An 18,133-nucleotide genomic window follows, 5' to 3' on the forward strand; every position below is an offset into this window, starting at 1 on the left:
TCCTCTGCACCGGGGCCTTGTCGCAGCTTGACTCTTACTGACTTCTTGCAGCGTGCTCTGGGTCACGTCAGGCGTCTTCCCTGATATGAACCTCTAGACTGCACAAACTGTTCCATCAACCGACTCAGGCTCAGTAACATTTGGTGATTGGCGTCGTATGAGAGCTGAATGTGAATTAGTCTCAGTTCAACCACGGTTCACTCAGAGAAGCCGCTGTAATTAGTCTTTGTTTGTTTTAATGGCAGAAATGAAGCCTGAAGCCCAAATTAAAATCATCAGGAGAATACGTTAAAGACCAGACTATTCATTTCAGCAGATTTGTACTTAGTGGCCCCAGGTTTGAAACCAAGAAATCCAAAAAATACTAGTTTGCTTTGATAGTTCAGATTCGTTATGGGCTTTACTAATGGTCTCAGTGTGGACGCTACATGGTCAAAATCTGATCTGGCTCCATTTCCTTTTTTCAATTTTACTGAAATTTGTTGAGTGTGTTTTTTTTGTTGTTTCATTTTTAAATATCTGCTTACAAGACAGACAGTAACAATAACAACAGTATTGAAAATATAATCTTGGTGGTGGAGACAACTGCTTGTCACAATGAGTACTGTGATATGCAGGGGTATATTATTAAGTTGAGAGTTTCACGTATTCAGAAAAGAGTATTGCTGTTATTACTTTAATTTAATTTTCAAAATATTTCTTAGATCAAGATGAATGGTGGAGAATATCCACCCCTGGTCCCATGTAACTGTAGAAAAGCTTTCATGTGTTTTAATGGGTTTTTCTTTCATTTTTTTCTTTAGGCCTCCATTAGAAGAAGCTAAATCCAACTTCACAAAAACTAAATTAAAAGGTAAATGTATGCACCTTCAGCAGTGTCGCACAGTGACACGCTCATACATTCAGTCTAAATCCCTCCGCACAGACACGCATGTCCAAAGTCATGGGTCCCCAACTCCACCTTGTTGTGTCAGTACTGTAAACGGGATGCATGTCTCCTGTTCACTCGACTGAGAATAATAACTAACGACTAATCACAGATTAGTGTGTGGCTGCGTGTTTTCTTGCATGTGAGGCCGTGGCCACTGTGTGAGTGTGTCTACAGTCAAATGTGAGCATGTGATGTGAACAAGCGTCTGTCTGTGTGTGTGTGTGCGAGTTGTGTGCCTGTCCAGTCACGCAACGGTTACACAGCGAGGTAGATCAGTGGGAGAAGATTTGCTCAAATGGTCATCTCCGCATTTTTCTAAAGCCTCTCTCTCTCTGTGTGTGTGTGTGTGTGTGTGTGTGTGTGTGTGTGTGTGTGTGTGTGTCCTGCAGTGGTTGTACATTATCAGGTTTGTGGTGTAACAGAAGACAGATGGGAGAAATGGCTGAGACTAATCTAAGGGGGTTAATCCACTTAATAACCACCATGAAGAACTGCAGGTTACCTCACTCACCACAGCTCCAACATGTTGTTGTCTGTCAGGTCGCTCCGCCGCCAATTATGTTGGCTTATGTGGAATGAATCAACTTCAGATAGATATGTAGGATAGAAGAACCTCAGATTTATTGCATTCCATATTAATATGCTGCTCACATGCCCGTATGTTTATTGAAATGTTAAAATTTCATGTCAATACTGTCTTTATAGAGACTTTTCCGAGCATGACTCCATCATTAGCTTGCATCAGGCTTATCCAGCACTCTGCAACAACCAAATCAAGTTCTCATCCTAATTCAGAGTTTTTTTTAAAATAAATTCACTCTTTGTGTTTCCCAGTACAGATTCTTTGCTGTGCAGACCACCAGAGTGCAGGTATATTAACCCAGAAAGGAAATGTAGCACTAAAAGTTAACACAAGTTTGGAAGAAACTCTCCACTTTTGGCAAACCCAGACAATTAAAGTCTGATATGAGCTTGGCCAGAGCAAGGGCTGTTTTGTAATAATAATAATAAGTCTTCATTGGAAACAACACATACATGCTTTCCTGTAAAGTGTCTCATGAGGGCAGGTACAGCCAACCTCCTCTCTGTGTTTAATTAACTGTGTTGATCTCCGCTGATGTTCCACTTAAAATATTTATGGAACAATGTTGGCAGCTTGGATTTAAAACTGTGCACTCGAAGCCACGTGTTCATCAGAGCTCCTCTGGTGTCAGTGAGATATTTTCTCTGTGGATACACACAGCTCACAAATATGGATCTTTTTACGTGGCAGACAGGGAGAGGTCTTCACAACGTCTGAGTCAGAGCTCTCCAGCAGCTACGCGGGAAACTTTGTGTGTCTGGATGGAATCAGTATGTGATTACATCAGATGGTGTGACGCATTTCTTTGGTGGGCAACGTGAAACTCACTGTAAAACCCTGTTGAATTTAAAATAGGACGGCAAACACACAAAAACCTAAGCAAACCTACAATATTTATTAACCTCCCTCATGATTTCTGTTAATAATGAGGTGCATATAGGTTTTGACTTAAATAACGATTTTAAAAAGAAAAAATTAAAGTGAGTAGTTTCTTTTATAGGAATAAGTTTGACATTCTGGGAAAGACATTTGAGTTCGCGTGGCTGAGCTTAAGAGAAGCAGAAAGCCTCGCTCTTTCCACTCGTAATAAAATTAGCTCACCACTCATTTTAGTTTGCTTAATTGTTGATTTGCAAAAAAGGATTTATAATAATAAATGGTTTTACGGGCGGTTACATGCCCAACGATTTCTCTTGGCTGGTGCACAGACTACCTGGAGTCTGCTGTCATGGTGAGGTTGCTGGGCAGCTGCTGGCTGTAGCTTCATGTTTACCTTACAGACAATTATTAAACCTTCCCTTTTGCCTTTTGTGTTGCCGGAAAAAAGAGAGTAAACGCTTAAGTCTCGAGAAAGATCTTGAGAAATGGGAATATGTTCACGCTCAACTAGCCAGCTGCTGTCTGTAGCTCCACATTCACCATACAGACATGTTAGCAATATTTAGGTCAAATTGTAAAATTTGTGCCTTTTATTTTTTCTAAAAAAAGAATCCCAATAATTAAATCTATGGAAAAATCTTAAAAAATCTAAACTAATAGTATTCAGTTCATTTAAAATTGTTAAAGTGTTGCCTTTTGTTTTGCCTTATGAAACTCTGGAAAAACCCTGAAAAAAGGGGAATATGTCGACAATCTCTTCCTGACATGTGATCCTGTTCAGATACAGACAGGCTGACGTGTTTACAAAAAGCAGATGATAGATTGCTCGGGTCAGTGGCCGAACGAAAATGAAGGTCCTATTCCTCCATTTTGACAAACACTCACACAAACATGCAGGGACAGGCTACTTCCTGTGGCACAAGGGCACAAGATATGGCAATGGGACCCAAGGGTGGTTTTACATTGCATAACATGGAGCTGAATCATCGCTCACATACAAACATCCCAGTGGCCTACTTTCATATCAGAAATGCACAAGTTTCTTGTGGCCTATTTTTACGTTGTGATGTAAATGCATCGGTGTGTGTGTGTCTGTGTGTGCGTGTGTGTGTAGTCTGCCACTCACTGGCCTTCCTCAAATCATAATTTTTGCTCATGTACGTAACACTCACACGCACACACCACATTTCCTGACCTATTTTACAGAGCTGTGTAGGGCAGAGGCAGTGAGCGGGGATTGAATGGGTCATGGCAGGCAACATAACTCCCCCTTGAACAGCAGCCAACCAAGCATGTCCAACAGACGAGTTGTTTTCTCCCTCACTCTGTTTTCTCTCTAAGGCTTCCTGCAGGCGTGTGCAAACCAGAGTCACATCTCGCGGTGAAAATATCCCAGTGGCCAGTTGCACCACATGCGTTGATTTGGTTTAATTTGAGATTTTGAAATTGTGTTACCAAACATCCAGAAATCCCTAAAGGTAGGAAAGTGAGGCCCAACAACACATTTATTCAAATTATTATTACAAATTATAATAAAGATCAAAGGACATTTTCTGTAAGGGATGAAATTCAGAAAAGGTTTATAAATAAGTCACTGAGGGGACTTGAGACTCTTGGTTAACACCATGTCCAGCCATGCTGCAACGGGCTTAATAATTGATTAACTGCATTCCTGAGTGACTTATTCTTTATTTTAAGAAATTGGGATAATATCAGATTATTTTCAGTGTAACCGGCTTATGGCTGATCTTAATCATATCATCCACACAGATTTAAGTTTGAATTAAAATAAGGATTTTTATATGATCAGATGAGACCATGCTTTTTTTAAAACATATATTCTTCCACAAGAAGACAAAACTGAAAGACTCAGTGTTTGCGAGAGCTGGATTGTGAAAAACAAACTGCACACTAGCAAACACTGATGTAATATTCAAAGCTGGGTCAGTTTAGCTCCATTGCACAATGAGGTTTTTTCTGCCTCGTTGGCCTCCCAATGATTTGCTCGTCTCCATTCAGTGAATTTCAACTCACTGTAGCTGGGATTTCTGCAGTGAGCGATGGTATTTGACATCTGCTCAGCAGGATGTTAACTGCACATCCTCTCTGTGAGGATGACGAGCTAAAAACGACTGAAATATGAAATTCGGAGGTGTGAATGCGCACGCACACGCAGACACGCGCGCACCCATATATATATATATCAACGCACACTCCTCGGCTCCATCCTCCTTACCCCATCCCTGGCTCTCCCTGTGCTGCTGACCTACATACTGCAGCATCCCAGTTACATAACCAGTCAGGGCTGTTGATCACCGCAGGCAGCGCAGGGCCAACAGCCCCTCCCTCTCTCTCCAGCGCACACACACACACACACACACTCTTCGCCATGACCTACCAGTTTTCATAAACGTCTTAATTTTACAGGAAATTAATATTCCAGGTCACACCTGCCGGACAGGTGGATTCAAATGGCATGTGCTGGAACAATGCTGAGAGAATTCCAACTTAGGTCAAACTTGAATGTTTAGATGTTGGCATCTAATCACACAACAGTCATCTGGTGCATATTGTGTTTCCTCAAAGGTGGCCTACACTAAAAAATACCCCACCCAATTTCTAGTAAGTTGGTAATAACAATAACAATTTACAACCATAAACATGTCATGGAGCTTTCTATTACATAATTCTATTAGCTCTGACGACAAAATCAATCTGTGTGTGCTTTTTAATATAAATGTCAACTTGATGCAACGTCAAACTGATAAATGCGTGCGTGTGTGTGCGTGCCACTGACTTGCTCCATCATGCATCAACAAGATAGGGGCTTTTTTTTCTGAGTAGTTTGCTCAAGTTTACACTGTAGAGGCATGTGACGTAATCCTCCCTCCCTCCCTCCCTCCCTCCCTTCTTTCCTCCCCCCCTCTCCCTCCCTGCTCTCCACTCTGAATACCCTCTCTCTCTCTCTCTCTCTCTCTCTCTCTCTCTCTCTCTCTCTCTCTCTCTTGCTCCTCACCCCTTCCCCTCCTCTCCCATCCCTCCTCACTGACCTACTTTTACTCTCCTGGCCTGTTTTCACAAGCCTCCGCACAACACAAAGGAGCTTTTACAGCTCAAAGACGGGGGGAGAGAGAGAGAGAGAGAGAAAGAGAGAAAGAAAACAAGAGATAGTGAGGGGATAGTGAAAGGTGGGAAAGAGAAAAGGTGGAGGAGAGAGAGGAAAGTGCAACACAAAGCACTGCGGCTGTCTCAGGAATGCCACTTGTTCCAACTGACTGGTGTGTGACACGGAGAGCAGAAGTGAAGGCACATTAGAGCTGCTGAACATTGGTCAGCTGCTTCCAAACACCTTCATCCTTCCTCTATCTGTTGCGGGAGTAAGCTCCTATCGCTTCACACCCAAAGTACGGTGCGTGCATTTGAATTGTGTCACAGATTTGCACAACATGAAGCCCCCTGGTAACTAACTCTGAGGATCAAAACATGCCCACAGGTGGTTTTATGCTTTCTTGCTTATTTATATATCATTTTTAGTTTCCAGAGTTGACATCCTGAGAATCTCATTAAGTTTGGGTGTTTCCTTCTCAAACAGCAACACCCCTGTATCTGATAGGCTCTCCTCGCCTTAATGACTCTTATGTAACCCGCGTCAGTGGCAAGCTCTGCCCATGCCAGCTTTCAGTTCCTATCAGCTATTGTTCCATTAACAGCAGGGTCAGATGGAGGCTGCGTGCACTTTATAGTCTGACGCAGTTTTCTCCCAAGACAGTTGTGTAACTTGTTTTTTGCTTGATGCACTCTGATACACGCTGTGATTTGTTTTTCTGGTTTTTATCCATCTAGGACCCTGGTTCATGGCGTTGAGCAATAATGGACTGTCCAGACACAAAGAGCAGAATAAAGCAACTTTGCTAATGTTGAACTACTTTCTGATGTAACACTGTGGTATGTGTGTTTTACTGCTGACCTTCCCTCTTCCAGTTAAGTATGAAAATGAAAAGTGGCCAGTTTGCAATTATTTCAGTCGATTAAAATCAAGATTATTTTAATTGCATGTATTTAGAACTTTGGTTCTTGTTTTCATCTGCTATTAAGTCAGTCGAAGCTATTATTCTCTTTTGTACCTTTCTATTTGAGTTAACCTCTTACAGACCCTTATCCCACGCCCCTGAAGGACGAGCCTAAAATTAATAGAGTACATATCAGCAACTGCAGGGTCCATATGAATAATGGTATCTATATAAAGGTATCTATCTATCTTGGTATCTACATAAAGGTAACACTTGTGTGAATCCTGCAAAGATGTACACATCAGTTTAGATATTAATGGGTCAGAGTAAATTTAGATAGAACACAAAATAAAGTAAATATTTTATTTCCGCCTTAAAGAAAGGTACAATTTTAGAGCCCTGTAGGAAATCCTGCAGATGTAGCGAAGCAGAGACAAGTTAGAGAGGTTTTAGTAGCTGTATGAAAGGGTGTCCTCCCCAAATGGCTGCATTGGCACAATCTGTGCCTTTTGAGATTTCTCACTTTAAAAATAATTCATTCTCACTCTATGTATTCATTTGACTGCCTGACTCTTCGTTTTTATAGTTTTTTTTATTATATATATATATATCATCCAATGAATAGGCTCTTGTGAGGAGACAGACTGTTTGTAAAATATGAGGTTCACTTTGTCGTTTACATTGGAGTCGTGTGTATTTTGTGAATGTTCCACGACGTGAATATTCAGGCAGAGGTTTGGACAACAGATTTCCTCCTGTGCTAAAATATCACAGTCTGTGTATTGTTCCTATTTCAGTCCATTTCACAGAATCTCTGCCAACAGGCAGCAGGCTTCCAGTGATGACTGGGTGAACCAGTGATGTTTTTCTGTCTGTGTTGTCTCTCACTGAGCTGCACCAGCAGACTGAGATGTTGCTGTCTGTGAGTTGTGAATCATCCACTTGGTCTTCTGCAACCCCCCCGAAAAAAAGCTAGTCTGGTTGCGAGTGTGTGCATCAGTTCTGAAAGCATTTCATAAGAGAGCCACTCAATAAGTACCAAAGAGACATTTGTAAATTCAACAACCTTTTTATTTTTTCCCCCCCATTTTGAATCTTTCACATTCCAAAATGAGTGTTTTTTTTCTGACCATTTTGCATATCCACGTGAAGTATAGCAATACATAATCACTTCTGGACAAGCCTTATTGAATTTTTTTGTCTTCCATTTTCGGAAACAGCCTTTCGGCAAACAGCAAGGGTTATACAGTAACACGTAGTACAAATGGTAACTGGGGCAAAGGGCAGCAAGGGTTTAATACACAGCACAACCAGGAAGAGCATTGAGCAAAATGACACAACAGGATGACATAAAAATACACATAATAAAAGTCAAAATAATAACAGAATATAATAGAAAATAACAATATCAATAAAATAATAATAAAATAATGACAGCAGTATACAAGAGATAGAGACAAATTTACATTTATACATAGTGACCAAAGGCAGGCACCAGGAAGTGAAACAGTTGTACAGACGTGTGTGATCTACTGCAGCTACTGTAGCTAAAACAACTCAGTGCAGAGGTGAGTGGGGTCGTTTAGACATTGAGGGGACGAGGGACAACACAATAAAGAGGCACCTTATGAAGCGAGAGCAGCTTTGCTGGTTACGACTGGAGAGCCATTTCATTTATTAGACAGACGATGTTCGTCTGGAAAATGAAGTTGTATTGATTTCTTGTGAACGGCCTGCAAACGAGGCTCGCCTTGTGCTTGTCAGGTTTTGCCGACAGCATGTGTGACTGCATAGCCTTGATTGATACAAGAGTAACTGGCCTTGACTGCTCTGACAGCTTTGAGTGTCAAAGAGCTTGGATCACCTGAACGAGGAACCGGAGCAGAGTCTGAAAAAAACTTTTTTTTCCTTTTCTTTCTTTTTTTTTTATAAGTTGTGGCTCATACTCAAAGTATTCTTTGAGTCATTTTCTAGACAAAGAGGGACTGTACACGGTGTCTCCACAAGAACAAACTGATCACTTTAAAGTCTACAACTTCCATTATCCCACTACTTTTTTTTGTTTTTTTTTTTGCCACATTTTTATTCGTAAAATATATTCCATATATGCAAATTTATATGTCACAGTAATATACAATCTAAGTGCTTCAGAATGTAAGAGAACTTGTGTGCAGATGATGAGAGGGTTTGGGATCAAATGGTTCTGATCTGTTCGGAGGGAGGAAGAATGTCACTCTTTGCCAAAAAAGGAAGGATGTGTATCTTTGGTCAAAGGAATGTTCCCAGAATGCCACGGTAAATGCGGACCAGCCACCCAGGCAGCTTACAATAATGAATAATTGAATATTGTTGAATTTTCCACGAGGGAAATATCCCAGACTCCACCTCTGAAGAGTTTCATTCTTTCCCCTCCCTCATTAAGAGATTTGTTATTGTAAATTGAGGGATATGTGGGAGGTAGGAGAGAGTACAGGGAAGGGGAACAGGTGACACAGTGAAACTTGATGGTGAAATCACATCCTAACTACACCTCACACAAATCACTGTCTTCATTTCTGTCTTGTAAGGTGGCGATGTGAGTCAGAGTTGTAGTTGTCTGTCTGCTATAGACAACAAAGAGCAGATGCTCGAGCTGCTCCCATTTGTCCTTATTCTCGCCTCTTATTACGCCCACCCCTCCCACTGCTGGATCCCTTTTTTAGTTCATCCTTCTTAGCGTCCGTCCTCTCATTTACAGTCTTAACCACTTCTGCATACTCAGTGTCATTCTCTACCTCTTTGCTCTCCCCATTGGCGTGGCTGCTGTGAGGGTTGCTGGGTAGAGCTAAGTACGGGTGCTGGGGCAAGGTGGGAGAGGGGGACATGGAGATGTGGACTGGGCCCTCTATCTGTGCTCCTGCTGCCCCACTGGACAGTGCTCTGTACTTGAGACGGAGCTTGTGTGGCAGGGCAGTGGCTTTGACCTCGGCTTGGCACTCTACATGAAAACTGGCAGCCCCAGCTGCCTTCTGGTGGTAGCTGCTGATGTCTGAGGAGGACGAGGAGGGTGACTCATCATCTGTGGAACCCTCCTTGTCAGAGCTACGAGGGTCCCCATCACTGGAAGAGGTGTCCTTAGTGGAGGAGGTCTCCTGATAGAAACCATCAGCTCGGGGGCCCCCCTCGTAGGTGAGCACTGGGGGCTCTTCATCCAGTGTGTTGAGGTAGCCGTTGTGCTGCACAAAGGAGGACTTGCCCTCCTCAGTGTTGTGGGTCAGCTCAGGGGCAAAGGGGTTCTGGTGTCTTTCTGCCTGCTGACGACCACTCTCCTCACCCTGGTAGCTATAATGCTGCTGTTGGGCACTGGGATTGTACTTTTCCTGAAGCTCCTCTACCGACTCAGCATGACCATTGGTGTATTCATACTGAGGCGAGTCCATGGTCTTTGTCCTCTCTAGCTTCTCAGCGACCTCTGTGATGGTCAATGAGCAGTCAGAGAACTTGGAGGTGGAGGGTTGCTGGAAAAGCTGTGGCGGTCTGCTCTGCTGGACCTGCTGGCCATCTGACCTCTGGCTTTCCATGGGGTAACAGCCACTGCTGGAGCGGTACAAGATAACGCTCCTTTGTGCAGAGGTGGCCTGAGGAGCGGGGCTGGAGGCATCCATGTGACACTGTTGCTGCTGCAGTTGGTGGTGTTGGTAGTCCATGGAACTTTCAGACAATGGGGTGCCCTGCTGGTGAGGAGAAACCAGAGCAGTGTGGCTGCCATGGTAAGCCCCAGTTGGCATTCCATTTGGTAACCCATTAGCGAGCCCATCTGGAATCTCGTTGCTTTCTAACCTGGCCATCTCCAAGCTTGAGGGCTCCTGCTTTATGTTGTAGCCCATAGGTTCCGGGCTGTCCCTGGAGGAACTGTCTGACATGTCAGAGATGGAGCCACGGGGAGAGTATTTGTGGAGCATGGTGTGGCGCTCACCACGGCTCGACTGCTCAGGTTCCGACGAGTCTGAATTTAGCATCACCTGGGACGCACTGGAGTATCCACTGCTTGAGAGGTAGGTGTTACTGTTTGGGGTGCTGCTCCCGTTGCTACCACTGTTGGCATTTGCAGCACTGTTGGAGATCTGCTGACTTTTCTCCATGTAGGCGGCTGTGCTAATGAGGCCAAAGCGTAACTTGAGCTGAAGGAGTTCTGTCTTGAGACGAACATTCTCCTCATTCAGCGCCATGACCCGGTTCTCTAGCACCATGTCATTAAGGCGACGCTTTTCCCTTGAGCGCTTGGCTGCTTCATTGTTCTTCCTGCGTTTTTCCCAATAGGAAGCATCTTTCTTCTCATCAGAAATGAACTCTCGCTTGCGACGAGAAGTCAAAGCAGACTTGCTACCTTTAGATTGGCGACTGCCACGCCCTCCACTTTCGGGATCAGGGGATGGGAGGCTTCCGCTGTAGTTAGAAAAAGTGTCTACATCCATGGCATTCTTGTTGCTGGAGGATGGAAGGTGAAGATGGAGACTTTCCATTTTTTCCCAACTGGGGGCCAGAGTTTGACTCTAGCAAAGGGAAAAGGTAGGAGCCTTCTGCTCTGTTAATAAGAAGTGTGATCTATGTCGCAGGATCAGCAAAAATTTCCGGATGAGGTTGTGCTCCTTGAAGCGATTGCCTCATTGATTTCTGTTACGTATTTTTTTTAGATCAAAATGTTCAAGTATCCAAATTAGCCAGGAAGATTAAAAAGAGTTGGAACTCCACAAAAACCTCAGACATTGAACTAGTGTTGAGTACGAAGAACTCCAAAAAAAGTAACAAGTTTGGGTTTTGAGCAGAGAGTCTTCCAGTTGGCTTGGTGATTTGTTCAAAGCAGCTTCTGTGGCCTCACTAGAGGTGATTTTGAGTTTATCCTCAATCTTCAGCCGTACTGTGATGCCTGTCAGGCTGCTGCCCTCCTTCCCTCAGCGTCTTACACAGGATATAGGTCAGTCGGTCTACTTTGGGGCTCCGTGAGGATGTGGCTTTAGTGCTGATGTTTCCTGACCACTACCTAGTTTATGAAAGGAGACAGCAAGAGGAAAAGGGAGAGAGGGAGAGAGAATTGGATTAGCACTGGAGTATATACTGTGGTATATTTACATTTTAGTCAGGTCATATTAGGCTGTCACATCTGTAATGGCTCAGGTTCTGTTGTAGCTGTGACACTGTCTGGAATTACACAACACTGCAAGCTGCTTAGCCTTCTTATGTTGTGTCAACACCGTAGCTCTACGGGAAGCTTTGCCCAATCTACTGGTCTTGCGGCATAAAGTGAACAACAAGCCAGGTGCAGATATGAGAGGATGCTGATGGCAGTCCGGTATTATGTAATAACTGGATCTGCACTTAGTTTAGACTTGATTCCTCACTGCACGGCATTACACAGTGGATATGCGGTAATTAATAACACATCATTACACTGAGACCTGGAGTGCATTACAAACATCAAAACATATTTTAATGACGCACGCACACACACACACTGCAGTAATCTAGGTCACCGGGTCTGTGTGTAACAATGACTCCTTTGGTGTCACTTTTCATTCGCAACAGTGGAATTACAAACCCTTGCAAAATTTAGGGCAAAAAGGTGACCTACAATCAGTGAAAACTATTTATTTACTATAACTCTGCATGTAAAGATGAAGTCAGACATGAGGAGATTTAGAGGAATTTTGGGGCGTTGCTGATAAAAAACAAACAGTTCCTGGTCCCGGTTCATGGCACCATTTCTGTCATGTCCTATGATGAAGTGTGGAAACTTTGACCAGACATGGTGCAAGCAAAGAAGACAGAGACCTGAACAAATAATCTCCCCCTACAGTTCCTGTGATTTAAACTGTGATGGCAAGAGGGCAAAAGAACAGCCGAAAATCACGACCAGACAAGTGTTTGTGCTCCGGTGGAACAAAACTTACAAACCACTTACTGACGTAACACCAGTGTCAATGCCACACAACTATTTAATCTAGTGAACGTCTTCTCTAGACTGCGTACAACACTTCTCTGCTTCGGCGTGGAGTCAATGACCCTGTTACATAATCTCACATTTAAAAAAAAAAACACATTGTGACTTTGAAACAGTTTGGCTACAGCTAAGAATAATTACGTAACTATTAAACCATGCCTGTGACATTGTAGCTCAGGGGATACATAGGTTGGGTGCTATTCTTCAAATCGAGTTTTCTTGTGAGTGGCAAAACATGAGTTCCTCCCTCCCTTGTTTGTCTCCTTTTCTTGAAGGACCAGGGTGAAGCAATGCTGAACAGACGGGGATTTGGACGCAGCCACCAACAGATGTGGAAAAATGTTAGGGTCAGCCCCCATTTCTCCCCCCCCAACCCCGAATAAATTTCATAAAGACTGGCAGGGGGGGGTGAGAAACAAAGGCAGGCGGGAAGGAAGCACGCATACGTCTGCGCTGTCCCACTGACCTAGAAACGGCGCTAAGCGGTAAACACTCCTCCTGTCTTTGACGGTGCGCCATAAAATAGGTCAGTGGAACTGCATGGGAGGGAGGGCAGGAGAGGGAAAGAGAGTATTAGAGTGCACGCTAAAAATAGAGTGACAGACAGAGGTGAGGGAGGGAGGAAGCATAGGAACGATGGGGTGACGGGAGGAATTCGTTGGGTGGAAGTGAGAGGAATTTTACACAAACTGTGGCGGGGGGGAATAAGAAAGAGGGAAAAAAAAGACACTAACTTGAATACGCCATCTGCCCAAAAATCGGATTATGACAGCCCCAGTGATTTTTCATGCAACATTAATTCCCGTTCACTCTGGAAACCCTGCGCCGCCTAATGCAGAGCGTAACTACATGAACCGGTGGCAGATGAAAAACCACGGCGAGAGACGGGGAGATGGCATTGACGTCAGAGCACACACCCATCTCTGCAGCCAAATTCACACAAAACAGGCTCTCTCTCCCTCTCAGGACTGCATGGGGAGGGGCTGCTGTTGTTGCTCGTAGCGTACGTGCTCTGAATTTCTCTTGTGGCGGAGCAGGGCTTTTGTAACACATGCATATTACATAGCAGCAGAAGCTACAGGTTTCTGGCTGCGAATGCCTCAAATCTCCCCTTGTTCACTCTCCTCTCTGTGTTTTGTTCCCTGACTGAAAAAGAGAATAGACACTGGGCAAGGTACACTGTGTAATTGGCTCTTTGTGTGGAGGTTGATTTCCCATTAGAAAGGGATGATTCCCTGCAGCTACTGTACAACACTGGGTCTCTGTGTTTTTCTCACTAAACGCAGTGAGGGAAGTAGTTCCCGGGCACTTGCCGCTCGAGGAGGAATGCCTCACCTCTGACCTCCTCTGAGGCAAGTGTGAGTAAAACGCAAGGCATCCTCTTCCCCGCCTCCATCTTTTAAGTGATCCAACCCCACACACGTGGAAGGGGCCCCTGCAAGTAGCCTCCATTTTGCCCAAAGACAAAAACGAGGAGGCTTTAATCCAGACATACCAGGTTAGTTAGTGAGACCTACGTGACTGTGTGTTGTTTAACACTTCCTCACAGGAATATATGACTAAAAGCACTTCAACTTGTAGTGAGCCGCTACAGGAACTTACAGATAAATGCACTTTTCTGGGAAAAGGTTTTGACCTTATCTTGAAATGTACTCATTAGTACATATTAGCTATTTAATCATTTTAAACCTACTTGTTCAATTAGAAACATGTGACCTACATCTTTTCCACTTAAATCTGAATTCCCACATCTTCACATCTTTATTAACCAGTCAATGGTTTTACCTGCTTACACTCAGCAGATTCAAAAACTTAAACAAATTAACTAACACATTGATTCACAGTCAGTCAAGTGAGAGAACTGGGCAAATAGCTAGAGTTGCTAAACCCGGCATGAGTATGTGGTCTTGGATTCCTCAGAGAGCGACAGACAGAGCGGACAAAGTAGTCCACGCCTTGCCCCGTATACCCCATGTGTCTCATCACCCAGAAACCCGTCTGACCTATATTCAGGGAGCTGGCTGGGACAGAGCAATGCAGACGCCCCTGAAAACCAGACCAGCTGGCAGCGGGGCGGACTAAGAGCTCACCAGAACTATGCCTGCCCTTCGCCACACAGGAGTTTCCACACATTGCATCACATCCTGGATGTTCACTTGCTGTTCTAATTTCACAACAAAGGCCCTGGCAAAGACCTCGCTGGGATCTTGGGAGACAAGATTTTTTTTTGTTGCCCCAAAACAGGAAACACTGTTACATCTGGTTTCGCCTCACTTCTGCTTTTTTCTTCTTCCATGTTTTCTCTAGAGCAGAAAAGACTGAGCAAGTTAAAAATAGCTCGCATACACCGAGCAGCTGTGTCACCTCACGGGTAAAAGCATTGGCTGTAAAATACAATCTTCCTAAACATCTCTCTCCCTCCGTAATAAGTGTGTGTGTGTTACTGTGGGTATGGAGGGGTGGGAAGGAAGCACAGGGTGTGAACGGGAATCAATTACTGGCCTCGCTGTCCCAGGAGAGGGCTGCAGTTTATGGCTTCTCCCTGCTGTGCCTGGTTATGTCATAGTCTCCAACTCCCTGAAAGCGAGGCTCTGTGCTTTACTCAACACACCTCAGGACAAACAAACAAAAAAAATCCATCTACTGACTCAGACAACAGAAATCAGACATCGTGTGCTAATTTCTACTTTTAACATGTATTACAGTGATGCAACCTGAAAGCGGTGATGATGGACACATGTGGGGGAACAGGGGATTTAATGGAGACCTGAGCATGAAAATGTTCAGTTGATCCAGTTTCTCCTGTAGTATCTACTATAAATATTAAACAATAATAATAATAATAATAAAGGATATATATTCTTACAATATAATGCTGTTTGCCATCTTTTATGTATATTATTTATTGGCTTCATTGATCTTAAATCTTTCATTAATTTTTTTTACAGATTTTGTTCAAATGTGCCCTAAAATAATACATTCTAAATGAATTGGTATGTTAAAAGAAGCCGTGACGTTTCCATCAGATGGAGAGATTCCTTTAAAAATCTCTGCAATAACAGAGAACACCATACACGTACATACATAGCGCAGCAGACCACGTGCACGAGCTAAAATAAACCACGGTGTGTCTGCATTAACCAGACAACGCGGCTGCCGCTCTCATTCCCTGGAAAACACCAGCATGGAGGAAATTACGTCGCCTTGACATTGAGCACACAATGTGGAGGGTGGCCAGCCGCCCGTGTTCCGCTCCTGCCTCGTGTTCAGAGTAGAAAACAAAGGGGGAGAACGCGACAGCGGCGGAGTAGCAGCTCCGCACATTTCCCTGTCATCCCACACAAAGCGGCCGTGAACGTCTCAAAGTCACGGGCGGAGGCGCGAGGTCCGCGGGTCGCGGCTCAGACCCCGGAGAGCCGCCATGTGAACAACACCCGAGAGCATCATGTCCCCATGTCCACACAGTCACACACGCACGTTCAAACACACAACACATTGTGTGTAGAGGACACAAAGAAAACGCAACAGGGCTGAGAACGCAGCGGCTCGCTCACACGTACCTCGGAGGAGAAGAAAGAAAAGATTCCCCGACACAAAGCTGTCTGGCTCCTGCTTCCTCGTCTCCTTGTTCCCCTCTGCTGCTTTTTTTTTTCTTTTCCTTACAGGAAACCTCCCGAAAAGCAAAGCGGAGGAAAAAAATGGGAGACAAACAAGTTTGCGGTCCTGTGTGTGCTGGGGTCCGTCAGCGGGTGGGCTGGATGCGGTGTGAGTCTCTCCTGGCTCGGGCTGCCTGTGCGCTGTGTGCCGCCGGACTCTTTGCTCCAGTTCCCCGGCTCCCTTTCTAGAAATATGTGTTAGTAGGTCAGCGGTTGCATAACAGCTCTTATGCTGCCTAGTCACGTTTTTGTCCTCTGTCTCTCCTCGCGACGCCCTCTCTCGATCTACCTCTCTCCCTCTATCTGTCTCTCTCTCTCTCCCTGTGTGTGTGTGTGTGTGTGCGTGCTTTCTCTCCACCTTCATCCCTGAGCTGAAGTTCACAACACGCACATGGATGCGTTTTGCACCATGTTAGCGAGGCGTCCATTGATGGCATGTAGCAGCCTGTCCTTGAACAGGGGCTCGGTGTCAGCGCACCTATTTTCTCTCATCGTGTATTTTTATCTCGTGATCGTTGATGTTTATTGATGCAAAACCACAATTATTTATTTCTTTAATTCATTCATCCCGATAATGACCTTTGTGTGTGCATGTGTTCCTGTACTCATATCTTTGTGAGGACCATTTCAAGCATAGACCCTACAGAGTGAGGACATTTTTGAAAGTGGGGACATTTATAGAAAGGGGACATTTTTAGAAAGTGAGGAAATTTAAAAAAAAGTGAGGACATTTTTGGAAAGTGAGGACATTTGGGCCGGTCCTCGCTTTTTCAATGGGCTGTTTGAGGGTTAAGACTCGGTTTAAAATGTTAGAATTAGGTTTAGGTTAGGGTTAGGCATTTAGTTTGGATGGTTAAGGTTAGGGTAAGGGGCTAGGGAATGTATTATGTCACTGAGTGTCCTCAGATAGAACTACAATGCGAGTGTGTAACAATGCAGCTATGACATAATATATACAGGGTTTGCATAAAAACTGTTTTGTTTTAGATCATGGCCAGCTACAGATCACTGTCCTCATCAACCAAATGTCAACAGGCCTGGGGCATGCTAGCAGTGGTCATATTCTTTCCAGGTACTTTTACCTTACACTTGATTTCAGAGGAATGCTTTGCGCTTTTTATAGTTATTTCACGCACATATGTAGTTACAAGCTCCACCTTGAATAAATACAGTATATATTTTTGTTTAAAGTAGTTGTACATACTTTATAATTGTAAAATAATATGAGTACAAGGCAATCTGCTGGTTAATGAACACTTTACTTTGGATGCTTAACGTGCTATTTGCTGATAACCCCTCTGTTAGCTTTAGTATGATTGTTAATGCAGGACTGTTACTGGCAAGTTAAAATCAGAGGGTGTGCTGTGTGTATGCAAATATTAGAAAGCACCATAAAGGGATAGTCCGCTGAAAAATTTAAATTCACTCTTAATCTATTCACCACTATGCCGATGGAGGGGTGGGTGAATTGTTTGAGTCCACAAAACACTTCTGGAGTCTCAGGGGTAAACAGCATTGCAGCCGAATCAGATACAATTGAAGTCAATGGTGACCCCTTCTCAGACGTAATAAAACAATACAACATAGCATTCCTCCATACTGCTCCTGTGGTGTCATCCAAGTGTCTGCAAGCCCCGACAATCATATTCGACTTGAAACAGTGTCATTTACACCAAGTTTTAAGCCTAAATGTCCTCGGATGGCCTCCTCGGAACACCGCACACACTCTCACCCAATGGCACCCGCTAGCATCGTCACTTCCGGTAGTGGACTTTTAGGCTTAAACTTGATCGAATATGAATGTCGGGACACTTGAATGACACCACATGAGCAGTATGGAGGCGTTTTTATATTATGTCTGAAGAAGAGGTCACTTTGGCTGAAAACCGTTTACCCCTGAGACTCCTCAAGTGTTTTGTGGACTCAAACACTTCACCCACCCCTCCATCGGCATAGTGTTGAGTAGATAGTGGGTGGATTTTCATTTTTTGGTGAACATTCCCTTTAAGGCAAATGTATAATTGGGGATATTTAGCTATATAAACAGAATAAACTCACTCCACCGCTGCGTAGAGATACAATTGGAGCTTGATGTTT

At 44.0% G+C, this 18,133-nt stretch overlaps 1 protein-coding gene across 2 annotated transcripts; it reads right to left on the bottom strand.

The window, feature by feature from the left end:
• Nucleotides 1-7,452: 7,452 nt before the first annotated feature.
• On the bottom strand, nucleotides 7,453-16,371 carry nfil3-5 (nuclear factor, interleukin 3 regulated, member 5). Of its 2 annotated transcripts, none has more exons than XM_035180682.2 (2): nucleotides 15,941-16,371; nucleotides 7,453-11,423 (listed from the first exon to the last, which is right to left on the bottom strand). In XM_035180682.2, exon 2 carries the CDS (start codon nucleotides 10,903-10,905, stop codon nucleotides 9,052-9,054), a length of 1,854 nt encoding a protein of 617 aa, XP_035036573.1. In that variant the 5' UTR covers nucleotides 10,906-11,423; nucleotides 15,941-16,371; the 3' UTR covers nucleotides 7,453-9,051. The 2 variants fall into 2 exon arrangements, with proteins under 2 accessions (XP_035036573.1, XP_035036580.1); XM_035180689.2 differs by lacking the exon at nucleotides 15,941-16,371 and adding an exon at nucleotides 13,115-15,212.
• Between the last annotated feature and the right edge of the window lie 1,762 nt (nucleotides 16,372-18,133).

This window comes from Hippoglossus stenolepis, chromosome 2 (genome assembly GCF_022539355.2).
Source record: "Hippoglossus stenolepis isolate QCI-W04-F060 chromosome 2, HSTE1.2, whole genome shotgun sequence".
Classification (NCBI taxonomy): Eukaryota; Metazoa; Chordata; class Actinopteri; order Pleuronectiformes; family Pleuronectidae; genus Hippoglossus; species Hippoglossus stenolepis.